Source organism: Citrus clementina, unplaced genomic scaffold (genome assembly GCF_000493195.1).
Source record: "Citrus clementina cultivar Clemenules unplaced genomic scaffold, Citrus_clementina_v1.0 scaffold_4, whole genome shotgun sequence".
In the NCBI taxonomy this organism is placed as follows: Eukaryota; Viridiplantae; Streptophyta; class Magnoliopsida; order Sapindales; family Rutaceae; genus Citrus; species Citrus x clementina.
The window spans coordinates 10,679,655-10,701,664 of record NW_006262274.1 but is presented as its reverse complement, the minus strand read 5'-3'; the positions used below and the strand labels follow the sequence as shown (position 1 = coordinate 10,701,664).

Below are 22,010 nucleotides of genomic sequence, written 5' to 3'. Positions count from 1 at the left end.
ATAGTATACATTAAACACCCAACAACATTTGCATAAGGAACCCTCTGCGTTTTAGATTTCTCTTTATCTATTTTTTGAACAAAAAGATTGCATAATCTGAAATGAGCAGCCAGTGGATTATGTATAGGTTTTGAGTCAAGCATATCATATGTTTCTAGTACCTTCTTAATACACTTCTCTTAGGATAAAAAGATAGTTCCTTATTTTCTATTTTTAATAATTTCACTCCTAGCATCTTTCTTGCAGTACCCAAATCCTTTATACAAAAAGCTGTTTTGAAGAGCCTTTTTAAGTTCTCTATCTCGATTCTTTCCTTACATTCAATTAGCATGTCATCCATATATAAGAGTAGATATATGTGCTTACATGCTTGATATTATTTGAAATACACAACAACTATAACTGCATCTTTTGAACTTATGAAAGACCATGAATTCATCAAACTTGAGATATCATTGCCTTAGGGACTACTTTAAGCCATAAAGAGATTTCTTAAGTAAGCATACCTCATCAACTTTGTTTATGCCCTTCAGGTTGTGAGATGTTAATCTCCCCTTGTAGCTCACCATGTAAGAAGGCTATTTTGACACCTAAATAACCTAGCTCCAGGTCAAAAGCTATTGTCAATGAAAGTAATATCTTTATTGAAGCATGTCTAATTACTGATGCTAACACTTCTTTGAAATTATTGCCTTCCTTCTGAGTGTACCCCTTTTGCAACAAGTTTGACCTTGATTATTCTTGATTTAGATGCTATACAACCATTTTGAACCTTGTATATCCACTTGCAGCCCACTATTCTTTTATTCTTTGGCTTTGGGACTAATTCTTAAGTGTTATCTTCTTCAAAGAACTCATCTCCTCATCTATTATTGATATCCATTTCCTTTTATGCTGATTGTTGATAGCATTCTTGAAGCTTTTGGGTTTTTCTTCAGTTATGTCATGTGCATAATACAGTCCATAAGTGATTAAGTCTACATATCCATATCGTTTATGAACTTTTATCTATCTTCTTTGCCTATCTCTAGTTAGTTGATAGTCTTGGGACTGAGACTATTCTTAAGTTTGTTGTTGGGAGGTTTCTAGCTCACGTGAATCTTCAACAGCTTTGTTTGATTCTACAATATCATCTGAGCTGCTTTGAGCAATGGTTCCACCTAGAACTGAACATCAGTAGCACTGACAGCTTGTTTATCCTTATTTGCTTGAAATTTGCTCGTAACTTCTTTATTGAAAACAACATCCCTACTGATTAAACACTTAGGTGTGGAGTCAAATCTATACACCAAAGTTATAACCTTTCACTCAATCTAGATAACTAATAAACACCCTTAAGAGCTCTAAGTGCCAGCTTCCCTTGGCTCTTATGTGCATAAGCTTGACAAGCAAACACCCTCATATTTTTATAATTTGCAAGCTTTCCATTCCATATTGCAAATAGAGTCTTGCAGCCAATGGCAGTAGAAGGACTTAAGTTAACCAAATAGCAAGCAGTGACAAGAGTTTCAGCCCACAGACTTCAAGCTAGCTTGGATTGGATTAACATACTTCTCACTTTATCCATGAGAGTTTTATTCATCCTTTTAACTAGCCCATTTTGTTGAGGTGTTAACCTCACAGTCTTGTGTCTAGCTATCATTTCCTTTGAAAAAAAACTATCAAATTGTAGATTACAGTACTAAAGTCCATTGTCAATCCTCAACTTCTTCACCCCTCTTCATGTTTGATTTTCAACAAAGTTTTTCATTCATTGAACTTCTCAAAAACCCGATCTTTGTTCTTTAGCAACCTTCCCAAGAAATCATCAATGATTAAGAAGAAGTATCTTGTTCCCCCTATAGATAACTCCTGTGAAGGCCCCCATAAATTTCAGTGAACATAATTTATGATGCCCTTAGATATACAAACTGATTACTTAAGCTAGTTCTCTCGAACCTAAGACATGGTCCTCATAAAACACTAAATTACCAATCTTGTCATCATCTAACAGCCCTTGTTTTGATAGTTTATTCAGTCCCTTCTGACTCATATGCCCTAGCCTTCGATGCCAAAGTTTTGTTTATCAATATTGGTACTTAAAGCAATAGTTAATTCCCCTATGACAGTAGTACCATCCAACATATAAAGCCCAATATTTCTCACTTTTTTCCATTCAGACTAGAAAAACCTTAATTACTTTCAAAACCCCATGTTCAACTTTAATATTGCAACCTATTTAATCCATCATTCCTATGGAGATTAGCTTTCTTTTGAGATCAGGAATATGTCTCACTTGTTTCAATTTAAATATTGATCCATCATGCATATTAAGTTTGACATTATCAATATCTGTGATTTTGCACATAGCATTATTCTCCACCATCACTTTGCCACCATCAAATTCTTGATACTTAGTGAAATGAATCTTAAATGGGCATGTATAAAAAGAACAACCAAAATCAAGCACTTGTTTACCTTCTTGTTTGACATTAAATGCAACAAGAACATCTTATGACTCATAACCCTATTCTTTAGCAACTGCAACATCTTTACTCTGATTCTTTTGGTCCTTTGACTTGTATCTCCCATATGGACAATCTCTTTTAAAATGCCTTTCTTTATGACAATGAAAACATTTCAAGTTTTTGTTCTTTACTTTGTTTTGCTTCTTTTTCTTTCCTTTACTTAAATCTAGTTTCCCTCTTGCCATCAAGCCTTCACCAAAGCCATATATGATGTTTACTTATTTTTAAAGCCATCTCTTAAATTTCTCCCATAACATAGCTACTGTTGTTTCTTTTACTACTTCCCTAATTACAGAGTCATCAAGAGTCAAGATTATAGTACCCCTTGCTTTCTTGTTTATCTCAGCAAGTTCTTATTCTGTTTTGAACTTGCTTTAATACCACTTGCTAGAGTTGATCTGTATTTGAAACTTAACAAGAACAACTCTTATTGCTTTGGTTGCTTAATTAAGTTGCAAACTCACCAATTTTGAAACAAAATTAATCAATGATTATTAAGAATCCTAGTTCTCACTTTTTAAAATTGAAACAAAGAATTAGAGCAAATGGCAGAATAAATACACCAAAACGAATCAATTACGTGGTTCGGCCATTATTGACCTACATCAACGGGTAATGCTATTAGAGAGTTTTATTGGTGGAGAATTTTTAGAGATTGAGTGATGATAATACAGAGAACAAGTTTAGCCTTTCTCTCTCTCTCTCTCTCTCTCTCTCTCTCTCTCTCTCTCTCTCTCTCTCTCTCTTATATATCCTTTTATGATTCAATTTCTACGCCCCTAAAGTTAGTTGGATAACCAACTTATAAAAATATAAAATGAAACAACTTCAAATCTAGATTGTACAGATGAGAGATGCGTGACCTAACTTTTTTAACCGTTTATGAATCACTAAAGCCATATGTGAGTGTCAAATGTTTTCCATTTAAATCATATTAGCCCAAACCGTAGCCCATCACCAGTTAGTCGATGCCGTTTTGATGGCTTAAGTAACTCACGCTAATGTCACATATGTTTTCTGAACCAAATCAGCAAACAAAACGATGTCATTTCCAATGAATGTTTGTATTCACGCTATACCCAACAATTACAACGCCTTCTATACAATTATTGTTCAAGTATTAATAGTTTTACAATTAAATTTATACAACACAAATTATTATAAGACCTTGTGAATATCTTTATACGAAGTGTGTGTGTATATATATATATATATATGTATGTATATATATATGTATGTATGCATGTATGTATGTATGTATGTATGTATGTTTCTAATACTAAATATAAACGAAAAAATGTAAAATTGTAAAGTTATAAATAGTATATAATAATTTCAAAATTATTTGCATTCTTTTCAATTTTTTTGGTGACTTAAAAATTATTTTTCAATTGATTAGATAAAAAATAATTTAAAATATGAAGAAATACTACAACTTACAAATTACTAGGTACATAATTATTTATCCACTAAAATTAAATTAAGGGTGAAGATTCTAATATTTAAATCTAATAATCTCATTATTGATTGTGGGATTTTTATCCTGACATAATAGAAAATTTCTTTTGTCAATTAATTAAAAATAAAAAAATTACATTTACTTGCAACCTGAAGGTTAATTATTCACTATATGAATGGTATAGATTAAAATAATTAAATTTAGGAGTGCACAATAACTGCATTATCAATGCTATATAAACTCATATACTATCATAGAGAAATCCTAATTATAAAAAATCATTTTACTCAAAAGGGGGTTTATTTGACTAGTTTTTAAACTAAGGAAGGCATGTATATTCAAACAAAACCTAGAGGGGCTTAATGAATTTTTATTTCCATATTAAAATAATGGCCTCATCTCTTGCGTTGGTTGATGTAAAAAAAAAAAAAAAAAAAAATCCATATAAAAGCTCACAATATCGTCCAATACCTTTAAAAAATTTGGTGATTGGCATTCCTGCAGCAAAATCTAAAAACCACCGAAGCCATGACTGTGTTGTTGTCCAAAGAAAAGCCTTCCCCTTCGTCTGCTTTTGTAGAAGCTGTTGAAGAGATCACGAGACTTTACAGATCACTGCCACCAAGACCCTCCATTGAACAAGTGGAAGCAGCCATGTCTGTTCTCCAAACTGTTGATACCGAAGAACAGACCAAGCTTGATGAAATAACAAAGCAAGAGAAGCCACGTGATGTTTCTGAAGATTTGTTTTCTGTGCTGCAGCAGTTTAAAAAGACTATGGTTTTGTTTCAAAGCTGTGAACAGAGGAAAGAAGCCAGTCACTTGGTTGAAGTTGATAAGCTTTATGGGATCTTTGATGAACTTGTCCGACGAGCTTCTGGCTTGGTTTCTGGGGATAACCAGATGGAGAAAGTGGCTGCTTTTGCTGACTCAGGTGGTAAAATTGAAAAGGAAAGTGTGATCACTGATGAGACTTTGGTGAAGACAAGAGAAGATGGTGAAATTAAGAAAGATGGTTTAAAGGATTTGGTCAAAAGTGCTTCTACAAAGGGTTCTTTCTTTATAGGTAAATTAACCATGCACTTATTTTTTATGTTTATTTGGAGATTTTTCATGTTTTCTCATCCAATTTTGCATATTTGCTCTTCTTTAGATCTTGAAATGTTGAAATATATGAAAATTAATGAGGGTTTCAATTCAAGATTTAGAAGGTCAATGTTATTATTTCTTGTTCTTATTTAAATCTGGATTTTGATAAATGCTTATAACTTTACTAATTGTTTTCTCTGTCATTAAAAGGATTGACTAGGATCATTGTTTGATGTGGAATTTATTCGTGTTACATGTCATGTAAAGTTCCTCAAGTGTCTGAATGTAGATTTTGATGTAATTACAGGTGAAGAAAACACTGAAAAATTGAGTCTGATGAAGATGGCAGCTGTTATCGAGAACTCTGCTAAAACCGGAGCAGTAGTTCTTGATCTTAGAGGCAAGTTAACGGACCAGATTGAATGGCTTCCTGTATCAATTGGAAAATTGAAGGATGTTACTGAATTGAACTTATCTGAAAACCGTATCATGGCTCTTCCATCCTCTATTGCTGGAATCAAAACCTTAAAAAAGCTTGATATCCACTCAAATCAACTCATTAACCTCCCAGACTCATTTGGGGATCTAATCAGCCTGATTGATCTAGACCTTCATGCAAATCGGCTCAAAACACTACCAGCTACTTTTGGGAACTTGATCAACCTAATGAATTTGGATTTGGGTTCAAATGAGTTCACCCATTTGCCGGATACAATTGGGTGTTTAACCTCTTTGAAGACACTGAATGTGGAAACAAATGAACTCGAGGATCTTCCTTACACGATTGGAAACTGCTCATCGCTTACAGAGCTACGATTGGATTTCAATCAGCTCAGGGCTCTACCTGAGGCAATCGGGAAGCTCGAGTGCTTGGAGATTCTTACTTTGCATTATAATAGAATAAAAGGGTTACCGACAACTATAGGTAACCTTACCAAGTTAAAGGAGCTTGATGTAAGCTTCAATGAGCTTGAGTCAATCACCGAGAACCTGTGCTTTGCGGTAAGTCTCAAGAAATTGAATGTAGGGAACAACTTTGCTGATCTTAGAGCCTTGCCAAGGTCAATTGGAAATCTTGAGATGCTGGAACAGTTGGACATAAGTGATGATCAAATAAGGATTTTACCAGATTCTTTCAGGTTGTTGTCAAAATTGAGAGTTTTTCGCACCGATGAGACTCCTTTAGAAGTTCCACCAAGGCAAGTTGCTAAATTGGGTGCTCAGGTAATTCCCGACCTTCTCAATTTTAGCTAATGTTTTGTTGCTGAAATTACATTTACACTTTTGCAGTGGCCTTCAAGTGCAGGCGCCTGTAAATATAAAGTGCGGATTTGGATTTGAACTCACACTTGATAAGTTACAGGTGCCTGCACCTAATAATCATTAAACATCCTTATTGCATTTTTACTCACTTTAAGGGCTATGTTTTTTCAGGCTGTTGTCCAGTTCATGGTAGATCTTGTTGCTAATAGGGATGCTAAATCTCAACCAGTAGACGAGGAGAAGAAAAGTTTCTGGCTCACGCTGTGCTCAATATGTTGGCCGTTTCGAAAAAGAGGAGCCATCACAAGTGTGTAATTTTCCAAAGCTTTAACTCATAAATGTTTAGCTCAATGTGCATAATTGTATTTGCTTTGTTCTTTTCAACAAATTTTCATATTTAGTTGTTTACCATACAAATTTGTCCAACAATGTGTGCATAACTTGTAGCTTATGCATTTACATTCAAACAAGAAAAAATGTGATTGAATTTTTATTTTTAATTTGTAACGTAGTGATTGTGATATTCAGATTGTTTTTATTTTGTTTGTACCTTATGAGAAAGTTTTGTGATTCTCAAAGTGAATATACTGAAATTCGACCCAAATGAAATATCCATCCCTCAAGAGTCTTTTCCAGTCATTATCATGTTGTAAGCTTCATGAACAATTACTTTATATTATAGTTATAATCCTAACAACTTTGGATTAATCTAATCTTGAGATAACGTTTTAACATAATAATATCTTAGTTTGTATAAATATAACATCTTGCGGTATTACTTGAGGATTATGTTATTAATTAAATAGGCAATTGAAGTTGACCAAGCAAATTGCCTTTAAAAAAGGACCTTTCCTTTGTTCCAATATTGCAAATCAGTGGGCTCAAATCTGTTGACTATAATCAGCTGGTTTGTAGTCCTAATCCAGTAATATGATCCGTGTGGAATTTTCTGGACACACATGCTTATTAAAATATTTTCCTGAAGTCAACTTGTGATTGGATAATTTCTGAACAGTAAAACTTTGAACCCGGGTAATCATTGCTAATTCCGCACGAATCAGTACTGAGAAGCATGTGCCCATCAGTCCAGCAGTGGCACCGAATAATGGTAATTTTAGAAATTAATGAGATTAACTGAAAAGTAATGGACTTGTGAGATAAATTATGAAGTTCAAACATCACTACTCCCAATTATAACTCTTGAACCCGAAGCTCTCTTACAATTACCGTGGCTGTGAATTGATTTGTAATTATTTATGATCTGCCATCAACTCAAAATAAAGTAAGAAAATAGATCTACTAAAAGTACGTCCGTACAATACGAAAATACTTAAGATTTCCTAATTTAAATCAGTTAATTTTGGTTTCTTAGATAATTAATTGTCAAATTAATGGGATTAGTAAACTTAATTTGTTTAGCAACCCTCTTGGTTTATAAGCCGTCTTTTCGTGATATCAAATGCAAACAAAACGTGGTCAACTAGTCATAACTTATGAAAGTTCTCACTTAAAACAAAGTGAACGGCCTGGAATCCATTGGCACCAACAACGCAGTTAACTTTGGTGGCTGAAAGTCTCAGTAACAACACCTTCTATGACTTTTTATACCCTTCTAATTATAACCTTTTTTGGTACATGATATTCTGAATTTAGTTTATGTACGAGACCAAGTCAATTTGATTCCATAATTTATTTGACCGAACAAAATAGAAAATGAACGGAGATAACAAAAAGACTAACACCCTTCCATCTTCTTAAGCTATCACTTTCCTACATGAAAAAATCGAGTTTTGCAATGAGTTAGAGCTACCATTGTTCAATTCAATAAAATTGAATAGTTTATTTTCGACACTGAATTTGAAATTTCCTGTCACCTTACCTCCAATTTTCCCACGCAATGAGGCCTTCGATCCTCCAACTTCCCTAGAACTACGAGCTCCACACAATCCCCTCGGGTTCTGCTCGCTGATGTCCATAACGTTTCTGAATTTCAATCATACAAAGACTTCGTTTGGGTTTGGGGTTGGGGTTGGACGAAATTATAATATTAAAGTATTTAGTAAACAATAGTTAGCTAAATTTATTTAATTTTAGAATTTATAAGATGAAAAATCTATTGTATTTTTACTAGTTTTGTAAAAAATTATTATTTACTATATATTATTAACTTTTATTTTACAATTATAATTTTTTTTCCACAGAGTCTACAGTACCTCAATACCAAATAGGATTAAATCTGTTGTTAAAACACTAAGTGGCTGTTTGTTTGTTTGTTTGTTTTTTTTATTTAATGACTTAATTAATAGTTAATATTTAATATATTTATTATTTTAATATTTTCTTTATCTCTTAATTTGACTCTTTCTTAATGTAGTTAGTTTGTATTTGAATTGTATTCTTATCTTTTATTTTTAGTATTTTTAGGAGCTTTAGTTTTTTTGGTTTCTTCCAATACTTGTGCTATATATTCAGTTAATTGTTAATGGAAGTGTGTGAATTCTCTACCAAATACTCTTTGAGAGCTTCCTCTTCTTTGTTCCCAATAAATGCAATGGCCATTCAAAACAATCCAACTAACACTTCGAATCAAGAATCACCACTGCCACACCAGTAAATTCAACCACTCTTCACACTAATGAATTTCAATTGATTACCATAAACTTATCCGCTCAAGCACCACCCAAACTTACCACCAACAACTATGTTTCTTGAAAACTTTAGTTTCAAACTCTTTTCATTGGATATGATCTTTTAGGTTATGTAGATGGCTCCAAACCTTGTCCACCTGAAACTTTTATAGTAAATAATGCAACAACACCAAATCCAGCCTACAATATTTGGATCTGTCAAGATCAGCTCATTCTAAATGCCCTTGTTGGCTCTCTTTCTCCCATGAATATTTCATTTGTTGCCAGAGCCAAGACTTCTGTTGAAAATAAAGATTCAAAGTTATGATTTATTTGTAATTTATGCTATTTTAGGAATAAGTTAGATTATAACAGGAAGATTCATTAAGATCTTTTCCCATGATTTTGTTTCCTATTATTTAGGAAAAGATAGGTGTAGCCTTTTATTTTCTCTCCAATTTTGCTGTATATATCTCTTGTACATACCATTTTGGAAAGTGTGTGAAGTGAAAAAGATACACAGTTTTCTTCATGGTATCATAGCTGGGCTCTAAACCCTAGTTCTCCTATCAATCGCCATTTCCCTCTTCTCTTCTACCACCTCTTTTCTGACAGTATCCACCTTTCTTCCTCTCCCATCAGTTGTATCCTCTATGACAAAATACGAGATGGCTTCCTCATCAACATCCGTTGCGACTTCATCAGATACAACTTCACAGTCTAGAAGAAACATGGAGACTGCAACTCATGGTGGAACTGATTCTTCACCGATCTTAATTACCAGTCATAAATTGAACGACCACAATTATCTCCAGTGGTCACAATCTGTCATGATGTTCATCTGCGGCAAGGGCAAAGATGATTATCTCACGGGTGAGGAGGCTATGTCAGAGGTGTCAGATCCTAGTTTCAAAAGATGAAAGTCAGAGAACAACATGATCATGTCATGGCTTATCAATTCCATAAACAATGATATTAGTGAGAATTTTCTTCTATTTGGGACTGCAAAGGACATATGGGATGCTGGAAAGGAAACATATTCTAGCTCTAAGAACACAACATAGTTATTCCAGATTGAAACTATCCTCCATGACTTCCGCCAAGGAGAACAATTTGTCACTCGGTACTTTAATACTCTGACTAGGCATTGGCAGCACCTTGATCTATTTGAAACATACCCTTGGAAGTGCACCAATGATACAACCATGTACAAGAAGATTGTGGAACAGAAGAGAACATTTAAATTTCTCCTCGAACTTAATAAAGATCTTGATCAGGTGAGGAGCCGTGTACTCGGGACAAAGCCTCTCTCGCGCCCTCATGAAGTTTTTTTTTGAAGTTAGGCGTGAGGAAAGCAGGAAAAAGGTGATGATAGGGTCATCAGAACCAACACTGGATGCCTTTGCACTTGTTGCCCGTGCATCTAACTCTGTAGGGGTTAGTGAAATCATACAAAGAAAGAAAGACCATGGTGTGATCACTGTTGTAAGGCAAGCCACTATAAGGAGACCTATTGGAAAATTTATGGCAAACCTATTGATTGGAAACCCCATTCCAAAGGTGACCATGAATCTCACGCTCATGCAGCATCCACCACGGACAATCAGGCCCTACTCGAGCTAAATCCATTCAGCAAAGAGCAAATGGAGATTCTTTAGAAGCTTTTCAATCAAGCCACTTTGAACTCCAATGTAGGGATAGATCTAGTGGCTCAGAAACAGACTCATTCAGCATTTACAACCAATAGTGGAGCAAGTAAACCCTGGATAGTTGACACTGGTGCTTTTGATCACATGACCGAAGATGCCTCAATGTCCCAAGACTATAAAACTAGCATCAACAACACTTCAGTTCGGATCGCATATGGCTCTCACACAAAAATAGCACGGACATGTACCATCAGACTCATGAAGGAGTTACACCTTAATTATGTGCTTTATGTGCCCAATTCGGCTTACAATTTACTTTCAATTAGTAAATTTACTCGTGATCAGAACTGTGTAACTAAATTCTATCCAAATATGTGTGTTTTTCAGGACTTGAATTCGAGGAAGACGATTGGCAGTGCTGAGCTATGTTCTGGACTCTATCTACTGAAAAGTGATCAATCCTCCTTTATACAAGATTCGAGAGCAAACTGTGCCAAGTCCAAGAGTCTGTCAACTAATTCTCCTCATTCTATTGTTAGTCCAAGTATTAATAATGATAATGAAATTGTTCTGTTACACTATCGACTAGGTCATCCTAGTTTCATGTATCTCGCAAAAATTTTTCTCAATCTATTCATTAATAAAAAAATATTTTATTCTTTCATTGTGAAATTTGTCAATTTGCAAAACATACTCAGAATGTTTATTCAAGTGTTAAGTATAAGTCTTCTCGTCTATTTGTTTTAATTCACAGTGATGTGTGAGGTCCCTCAAGAATTAAAAATATTTCAGGGGCTCGTTGGTTTTTGTCCTTTGTTAATGATCATACTCGTCTCACTTGGGTGTTTCTCATGAAAAATAAATCCGAAATTAATCAAATCTTCCAAAACTTTAATGCCATGATTCAAACCCAATTCAATACCAAAATCCAAGTTCTTAAAACCAACAATGCCAAAGAATATTTCAAAGACTCCCTCAGCTCATATCTTCTCCATCAAGGCATTCTTCACATCAGCTCTGGTGTTGACACCCCGCAGCAAAATGGGGTCGTTGAATGCAAAAACAAACACCTTTTTGAAGTGGCTCGATGTCTTTTGTTCTCGTCTCATGTTCTTAATTTTTTTCTGGGGTGAAGTTGTTCTCATTGCAACCTACTTAATCAACTGAATAGCTTCCAAAGTCTTAGGGTTTCATTGCCCAACTAAAGTTCTTCTCAATTTCTTTCCACACACCAGGACTGTTTCAGTAGATTTACCACAAAAAATATTTGGTTGCACAGCATATGTCCATGTTCACTCTCAACACATGACCAAAATTGATCCCCGATCTCTCAAGTGTATATTTTAGGCTATTCTCGACATAAAAAAAGCATACAAATGCTACTCTCCTCATACAAAAAAATATAAATTTCCAGAGATGTAACATTCGTTGAAAACCTGTCTTTCTATTGCAAAACTGTTGTTCAGAGGGAGAGTACGAGTGAACATCAGCCTTGGAAATTTTCTTGGGAATCTTAGCTGGAAACCCCTCTTGAAAACCCTCATAACTCAACCACCACACATGATCAATTTGTTCAACAACCACAATCAACAATCTTATCTTCACAGCCTTTTGAGTCATCTGAGTCCTCCCAACCACAATCAGCCGAGTCACCCCATCATCCATCATCTCATCAACTACAGCCTCTAAATTCACCTCTTTCGTAGATTGCTATTGATAATCTCAATGTTCATAGGAGGAGAAGAACTGGAGAGCAGATAGAGCACGAAACTTAGCCACATGTCCAAGAAATTGAACAAAATCCAAGCTCTTGTGAAGACAACATAGGTATAGATAGTCTTGTCTCGGTTGATTTCATGATTCCAGGCATTGATGATTCTAATAAATCAATTGCAGAAAGAAAGGGGGTTCGAAGTTGCACCACTTATCCAATTGGCAAATATGTCTCATATGATAGTTTATCCTCATCATACCGAGCCTTTGTTTATTCTTTAGACAATATACATGTTTCCAACAATATACAGGAGGCTCTCGGTCATCCTGGGTGGAAGAGAGTTGTTTAGGAAGAAATAAATGCTCTTGAGAATAATGGTACATGGGTTATAACAGATCTTCCTACAGGGAAATGATCAGTTGGATGCAAGTGGATTTTTACTGTTAAATACAAGGCAGATAGAAGTTTTGAGAGGCTCAAAGCTCGTCTTGTAGCTAAAGGGTTCACACAATCATATAGGATCGACTATCTTGAAACCTTTGCTCCGGTTGCGAAGCTCAACACCATCAGAATCTTGCTCTCCTTAACAGTAAATCTAGATTGTTACTTATACCAACTAGATATAAAAAATGCGTTTCTCAATGGCGATCTAGAAGAAGAAGTGTTTATGGAAGTTCCCTAGGGTCTTGATTTGAATCTTGCTGGAAATAAAGTGTGCAAGTTCAAGAAATCTTTGTATGGGCTTAAGCAATCCCCTCAAAACATAGTTTGATAGATTTGCAAAGGCAGTTGTGAGACTTGGTTACACTCAGTGTCAGGCAGATCACACTCTATTCCTTCGAACATCACAAGAGGAGAAAATCTCTCTCCTAATTGTATATGTTGATGATATCATTCTCTCAGGAAATGATGAGGAAGAACTGCAAAAGTTGAAGAAACAGCTAGCTCAAGAGTTCGAAGTTAAAGATATAGGGAATCTCAAATATTTCTTTGAGATGGGGGTGGCAAGATCTAGAAAGGGAATTGTTGTCTCCCAAAGGAAATTCACTCTGGACCTACTAAAGGAAACTGGTATGATTGGGTGCAAACCAGTTGATACTCTTATGGATCCCTACAAAAAAACTATGCTCAGTTGATAATAGTGTTCTAGTCAATAGGGAGAGATATTAAAGGCTGGTTGGTCGCTTAATCTATCTCTTACATACCCGTCCGGACATAGGCTTTGCTATTAGTGCTGTGAGCCAATTCATGCACAATCCTACAGAGGAATACATGGATGCAGTCTTTAGAATTCTGAAGTATCTAAAGATGACACCTGAAAAATGATTTTGTTTAAGAAATGAGAAGATATGAATATTGAGATCTACTCTAATGCAAACTGGGCTTGAGGCATCATAGATAGAAGATCAACATCTGCTTACTATTCCTATGTCTGGGGAAATCTAGTAACCTGAAGGAGTAAGAAATAGTCGGTTATGGCTAAGAGCAGTGCAGAAGAAGAGTTTAGAGCTTTGGCAAATAGAATCTGTGGAGGAATTTGGATAAAACGTGTACTCAGGGAACTCGGCGTGTGCAACCCGTCATCCATTCTAATGAGGTGTGACAATCAAGAAGCAATCAGCATCGCTAAAACCCAAGTGCATCATGATCGAACCAAACATGTCGAGATTGATAGGCACTTCATCTCAGAGAAGGTCACTAGTGGAAGTGTGGAGCTAAAGTAAATTCCAACTAAACAACAAATTGCAGACATCCTTACTAAAGCATTGGCAAGACCTAACTTTGAAAACTTAAGTAGCAAGCTGGGTTTGTATGATATACACACACCAGCTTGAGGGGGAGTGTTGAAAATAAAGATTCAAAGTTAGGATTTATTTGTAATTTAGGTTATTTTATGAATAAGTTAGATTATAATGGGAAGATTCATTAAGATCTTTTCCTATGATTTTGTTTCCTATTATTTAGGAAAAGATATGTGTAGCCTTCTATTTTCTCCCCTATTTTGCTGTATATATCTCTTGTACATACCATTCTGGAAAGTGTGTGAAATGAAAAAGATTCACGGTTTTCTTCAACTTCATAGAAAGTATAGACCATACTTGCCAATACCTATGCCAAACCCTCTAGTAGAAGGATTAAGCAAGTAAAAAATACTCTAAAAAATTTAACCAAAAGTGCCTCAAATATTACTGACTTTCTGCAATCTGTTAAAGCTTGTGTAGATGAACTTGCTATACTCGGAGCACCAATAATCAATGATGATCTCACAAAGAAGATTCTAGATGGATTAAGAGATGAGTATAAAGAATTGGTTTGTGTTGTTCAGGCTCGTGATACCCCAATCACCTTTGATGACCTTCATGAGAAACTTTTAACATTTGAAGCATCTTTGCAAAGTAACATGAAAGAACTCGTTCATTTTCTAGTCACTGCCAATCGAACAACTCGAATCGTGCTCTAAACCTTGTATTTTTTTTTCCGGATATTCACTATCTCAAAGTGCTTATTTTCGTTTTGATCCATCCACCTCTAAAATATTTATTTCCCATCATGTAAAATTTGTAGAGTCTGTTTTTCCATACAAATCTTTACATGCTCATCTATCATGTCATAATTCAACCACAGTGAACACATGAGTTCTGCCAGTTCTTACTGTTTCATTTCTTAGTCCTCCATTATTGGCAACTACTCCATTTACTGCAAGCCCTCCAGAGTTGCCACCGTGCACTACTCCTTATTCTCTACCTGCAACATCTCAACAACAATCCTCTCAACCTGCTTCTACATCTACACAAAGTACTTCTCCACTCCCTGTTCAATCATCTTCCCAAATTCCACTAACTCCTTACCCTACAAATCATCATAGGATGACTACTTGAGCTAAACATAATATTCACAAGCCTCTACAAAAACTTAACCTCCATGCTCATGTTAGCCCCTCCTCTAATTTTGAACCCACAACCGTGAGCCAAGCAATCAAAAATCTTAACCGACATTAAGCTATGTCAGATGAGTATGATGTTCTTGTTCATAATAGGACATAGGTGCTGGTTCCACCTCCCTCCTCTTACAATATGTTGGTTGTAAATGGATTTTTCGTATTAAAAGACATTCTAATGGTTCTATTGACATGTTTAAAGCTCACCTTGTTGTCAAAGGGTTCAATCAATGGCCTGGTGTCGACTATCATGACACTTTCAGTCTGGTTGTTAGGCCCACCATAATACAACTTGTTCTCAGCATTGTTGTTACTCATGGTTGACCTCTTCATCAATTGGCTATTAGTAATGCCTTTCTTCAAGGCTAGCTTTTTGAAGATGTTTATATGGCGCAACCCTCGAGTTTCATTGATTTTGATCATCTAACATATGTTTATAAGCTATGGTCTTAAACTACTACCACTGGCTTGGTATCATGAGTTAACGTCAGTTTCACTTACTTCTACATTTAAAAATTCCTATGCTGACACATCCTTGTTTGTCCTCAACACTGGTACTCATCTTCTCTATCTCTTGGTCTTTGTTGATGATATCGTTCTTACAAGTGACAATTTTGATCTCGTTCATCAGTTTGTTGATTGTCTTACTCAACGATTTTCACTCAAAGATTTAAGCCCTCTTTCTTATTTTCTTGGTGTCGAAATTGTGCCTCACCGTCATGGAATCTTACTATCACAACGTCGTTATATCGTAGATATTCTCATTCGCACTCACATGCTAGGTGCTAAACCAGTTTCCACTCCTTTGCCTCATAATTTGTCATTGAGTTTGTACTCAAGCGCTCCCCTCTCTGATCCTACGGAATACCACACTATTGTTGGTAGTCTACAATACTTGTCCCTCACTCATTCTAACATCTCTTATGTGGTTAGTAAATTGTCTCGGTTCATGCATCACCCATCAACCGAGCATTGGGTTCTTGTCAAACGTCTCTTACGCTATTTATGTGGTACCTTGGATGATGGTGTTCTTCTCTATCGTAATTCTCCACTTTCTCTTCGTGCCTTCTCTGATACTGATTAGGCTAGTAAGAAGGATGATTATACCTCCACCAGTGCATATATTGTTTATCTTGGTTGTAACCCTATCTTTTAGAGCTGAAAGACACAACATATTGTTGCTCTTTCTTTTACGGAAGCCGAGTATCACTCTGTTGCTGTTACAGCTGCTTAACTTAATTGGATGTATTATCTGTTAACTGATCTTGGTGTTCTTTTGTCTAATGCTCTTGTCATCTATTGTGATAATGTTGGTGCTACTTAGTTATGTTCCAATCGTGTTTTCCACTAGTGGATAAAGCATGTCGCCATTGATTTTCACTTTATCCGGGATGAAATTCAAACTGGTGCTCTTTGTGTAGCTCATGTCTGCTCTGCTGATCAACTTGTAAATGCTCTTACAAAGCCTTTATCCCGTACTCAATTTCAGCCTCTCAAACTGAAGATTGGCCTTTGTTCCCGCGGCGTATCTTGAGGGGGCATAATAGTTTATATTTAATATATTTATTATTTTAATATTTTCTTTATCTCTTAATTTGACTCTTTCTTAATGTAGTTAATTTGTATTTGAATTGTATTCTTATATTTGATTTTCAGTATTTTTAGAAGCTTAAGTTTTTTTTTGGGTTTTTCCAATACTTGTACTATATATTCAATTAATGGTTAATGGAAATATGTGAATTCTCTACTAAATACTCTATGATATTAATTGACTTAATTTCAATCAATTAAGTCATTAACTTCGTTTGTTTTTTTACTTAATGAAAACTTTCAGTCATTAAGTCATTAAATTATTAAACCAATTTTTTTTAGTTTTTTACAGAAAGTCTTAATGATATCATTAAAAATATTCTTCAAAATATCCCTATCTAAATAATTAATTTTCATCCTTACCTAAATAAAATTTAGCAATTTGCATTATTACACATGTATATAATTTGTGATAATATAGTGGTAGGTTATTCTTATTTTTGTTTTTTTTTATTTTCTTCAAATTAGCATTATTTATCTTCATAATTTTTATGAATATTTTTCATCTAAAACCACCATGAACTACAATAAAATTAATTAACATATATTAATTTAGAATAAAAAACGCTATATACTTGTATTCAATTGAATATTTTTTATATTATGATAATATATTATTTTATTTAAATTTTTGAGATATTTATTATTTTTTTAATATTTATAATTGGTAAGGATATAAATATAAAAATATTAGTTTTCAAATCTTTTTAATTAAAAAAACTTAAAATTTATTTTCAGTAATTCAAACAAAAAAAACCACCTAACATACAGTGCTAAGAACCCCATTCTGAGCGCAGACGATAGCCTGCAACTTATTATTTTATTAATTTTTAAATTGCATTAGTTGGATTATATTATGTAAGTCTTGGTTACAATTTAACGGCTGTTCCACAAAATGACAAAAATAAGGGCACGTTGCCATAAAGTAATTAGACCTTTTATCCAAATTCCAAAATGGTAGGAAGGTGTGCAAAATATTTACGAGGGTTCTATCAGAAATTCTATTTTATATTGATTGTTCCACGTTAATACTAGTTTAATATGTGTCAAAATATTTAAGGGGATATTTCCACCCCATTATATGTGTAAACCCACCCCACTTCTAAAAGATATTTACAATAAATGCACATTGTTTCTAATAAATATAAATCAACAAAAATATTTGTATCAATTAAATCACTCTTGCATCTTTTTTACTTAGTTTTTTATTATTATTAAGGTTCTTTAATATAAGTTTTATTTAATTATTTTATCTTTATAAAATAAAATGACTCAATCACCTAAAGAAATATATGTTCTTTTATCTAATACTTTAAGTACTCAATTTTTTGACTTATAATCTAACTTTTCAAATGAAGTCTAATAACTGTCAATATTTTACATGTAAATGACATAAATTTGACAACTTAATAATTTACATGAGTATTGGCTCATAAAGACATTATGTTAGTTTAATTAAAAGTTAATAATCATACAAATAAAGTAGAATTGACCATTTAGAAACAATGAATTTTGTATAAAATAAAATAAATATTGAAGTTAGAGTAAATTTTTGGCGCTTTTACGTTTTAAGGATAAAATAATCAATTTAAATTTAGGTTAAAGCAATCTTAGTTGTCAAATATAATTAAAAAAAAAACTAAGTTACAAAAAAAATTAAGATATCACAAAAAGTAAATTAAGAATTTAAGAAAGATTTAATTGATTAATTCTTCAATTTAATTTATTAATTCTTCAAAAATCTTCTTTATTTGAAATTTTTAAAAATAATACGATTTTATATATTTATTTTTTAGAAGTAGGGTGGATTTACTGAATTTATGGAGTGGAAATATCTCCACCCAAAATTTAATCTTTGAAATTAATTACTAAATATTTGAATTGATCTTCTGATCCCTCACTTTCAATCTTTATTCATGATTTTCAAAATATTTATTTCCCTCTCTCTCATCCCTCTCGATTTTCCAATCAAAACATTGATTTTGTTGCCTTAACCGTCCATAATGTAGATAGAAATCAATTTTTTTTAATTACATCTTTTTTACTATCACAGATATTTAGCATCCTTAGCTAACCATATTTTTATTTGTGAATTTATAGTGTTGTTATATGTTAATCTAGATATTGAATTATTAATTGTTAAATTATGATTGAATTTTATTTCATTTTCTTAGTTAAAACTGTTAAATCTCAAATGTATGTGAAATTTTAAATTTGGTGTTATGCGGACCTGAATACCTGAAAAATCCGCCCACAATCTGAACAAATATTACCTGCATCTGGATCTAGATCTCAAAATATTAATGCAGATCAAGATCTAGATGCACCTATATACAGATCTAGATTTTGTCATCCCTAATATGCCAAATTTGCAAAGAGAGTTATATTTTGTGGTCCCAATGGTTTAATATGTTGGATTTTTAATCTAATATTTTTTGGATCCTTAATCCAATGTTGGGCTTATATGTGAATAATTATGTATTTTAAACTGTCATCTAAAGTTAAGCCCAATTAAAAGTGATCTATTAAGGTTTTCGGTATTACGGGCTTTAATGTATCTAATAGGGTTGAGCCTTTAATGTATAGAGACCCAATGATATTATAATTTTATGATGTGCAGAATTAGAAATACCCAGTGATAACAAGAAAAATAGTTCTATATAAGTGGTTATGATCCTCAGGTCACACGTATCTTTCTATTCTCTACTAACATCCCAGAGAATATTAAACGATTCTCTAAGAGAATATGTAGATCTAGAAGGCTATCCACACAACTCTAGAGAGCAATTCAGCGTTATAGATTCAGGTACACTTCTGCATAATTCGTTATTGATTCTTGGTGATACAACACAGAGGCGGATTCACTATAGGACCATTGGGGGCTCAAGCCCCCACTGGAAAAAAAATATTTATTTTATAAAGAAAATTTAATATATTTCTAAATAGTATTGTCAAATGATTAGATAGTCTCATCCTTTAAATTTTAAACTATTATTTTATTAATTACAAAAGTTATACTTTGTCTTAAAAATCAAAGCCCACAGCTTAAAATATTTATAATTTCTAATTATTGAATTGTGGGTGCCATATTTTAACTAGAGATTGCATTAAATAAAAAAAATTATATTCACATTTCAGTTTTTATATCTTACTATTATTTAATTTAACCTTCGTTAAATTATTTTTCTACATCCCCCAACATGAATATTCTTTAGATATAGGTGATGGTTTTCATCAAAAATTTTCTTATTCCAACATAATAGTCATAATCTCGACATTTGAAAATAAAATTTTCACTAAAAATGAAAACATAAATAAACTTGCTCGACTTAATCCGGGTCACACAATTGAGGCAGACTTAGGCTTTTTGCCCCATCTCGAGTAAGTTTTGAGACTCTAAAAACTCTACTTGCCTTGAAAAAAAAAATTATTTATATTACTTTTACTTGCCTTATTATGATCGAGTAAGTTTAGGCCAATTTTGACTTTTTGTCTGACCTTGAACAAATTTTGAGATTTGGAGTCTTTTATTTTTTTTAGAAAAACTTTCATTCATATGACTCTTGTTGGACCCGTCCAAGGGTATCAAGAGCTCAGTGAGAAAAATAAAAGTAAGTAAAATATTAAAATAAGTTAAAAAAAAAAAAACAATTGCATCGGAAAAGAAAGAAATGAGAAAGTGAAATCGTGATCAGATTGAAAATAATGTTGATCAGATTAATAATCAATTTAGTTTCTATGAATGAGTCTGTATTGCTTTCATCTTCACCTTGTTTTCTTTTCCTTTTTGCACTTGCCAGCAACTGTTGTTAGAAGAAATGTCAGGTCTTATCGTCACCAATTCTTGAGATTCTAACGCCAATTGAATCAACTTTTTGCTGAAGCAAGTAATAAGCTTGAGTCCTTATAAAAAAATATAGTAATAATCTTGATAGTCCAGTATTTGGTGTATGCAGGAGCTAGAGCCACCCATACTTTAACGTGTGCCATGCACATCAAGGTTGAAAAATTATTAAAAACTTGATTCTAATCTTATACATTTTTGTAAATTTTATTTACTTTTTTCATTCTAGCATTACATCTACGTCACTATCATTACATGCATGAGCAGTTCTACTAATTTTGGGGTTTTAGGTGAATTGTTTCAATTAGTCTTTTCAAAAAAAAATTATTATTAAAAATTCATTTATTTAAAATCAATTTTTCTAACTCTACGAGATGTAAAATTATTAGTCAAATTTTTAGATTCTGATTTTACTAATATATTTTCTCAATAAATAATATAATTAACCCATTTAATCTTTCATGTCATATGGTTGATCTTAAATAAGATTTTATTAGTTTTAATTTTGAAAAACCTCTTTCTACATAAGCAATTGTCACTAGTGTTTTTAATAATATTCTATAAGAAAAAAGACACCTACACCCCTAAGGTTTTGGAAAATGGTCACAAAGATCCCTAAGTTTTTAAAAAGGACACTAAAATCTTTTTTTGACCATAATATTCTTTGAATATAATAATAATTAGAAAATTTACTTTAAAGTTTTAAATTAATAAAAATATAAATAAATAATATAATCTATCTAATAGACTAATAATATTAAATTATTTTAACATTTAAAATATTAAATTATTAAATTATTATATTTATTTTAATAATATAATTGTATTTATTATAAAGATTTTAAATAAATCTTTAGGTTAAATATATTTTATAATTAACAGAATATGTCCCTATTAATAATATTAAAATTAATTTTTGCATAGTATTCAAAATAATTTTAATTTCAATTTCATTTATTTTAATATTACGTTTCTATTTATTATTATAATTACTTTATTATAATAAAATAGGTCTAACAGATTGTAAAATATAAAAATATTTTTTAAATGTTAAAGTTATATATATATATTATTACATTTATTTTAATGTCATATTTTTATTTATTATAAAATTTTGATGTCAATTTTTTTGAATTTATAGAGTAAAAACTGGTATCGTGGTTAAAAGAGGGTCTGACGTCCCTTATTGAAAATTTCGGAGTCTTTGCAATCATATCTTCAAATCATGAGGGTGTATGTGTCCTTTTTACCTATCTATAAGTAATAAATGCATTTGGAAAAGAATTAATTTTTTCAAATAATTAAATACATCAAGTGGGGTACGTTTTTC

At 32.8% G+C, this 22,010-nt stretch overlaps 1 protein-coding gene across 1 annotated transcript; it reads left to right on the top strand.

Annotated features, from left to right (window-relative positions):
* The first annotated feature begins 4,434 nt into the window (after nucleotides 1-4,434).
* Nucleotides 4,435-6,824, top strand: LOC18044880 (plant intracellular Ras-group-related LRR protein 5). The gene is made up of 3 exons (XM_006436680.2): nucleotides 4,435-5,032; nucleotides 5,363-6,279; nucleotides 6,490-6,824. Exons 1-3 carry the CDS (start codon nucleotides 4,495-4,497, stop codon nucleotides 6,631-6,633), a joined length of 1,599 nt encoding a protein of 532 aa, XP_006436743.1. The 5' UTR covers nucleotides 4,435-4,494; the 3' UTR covers nucleotides 6,634-6,824.
* Nucleotides 6,825-22,010: the final 15,186 nt, after the last annotated feature.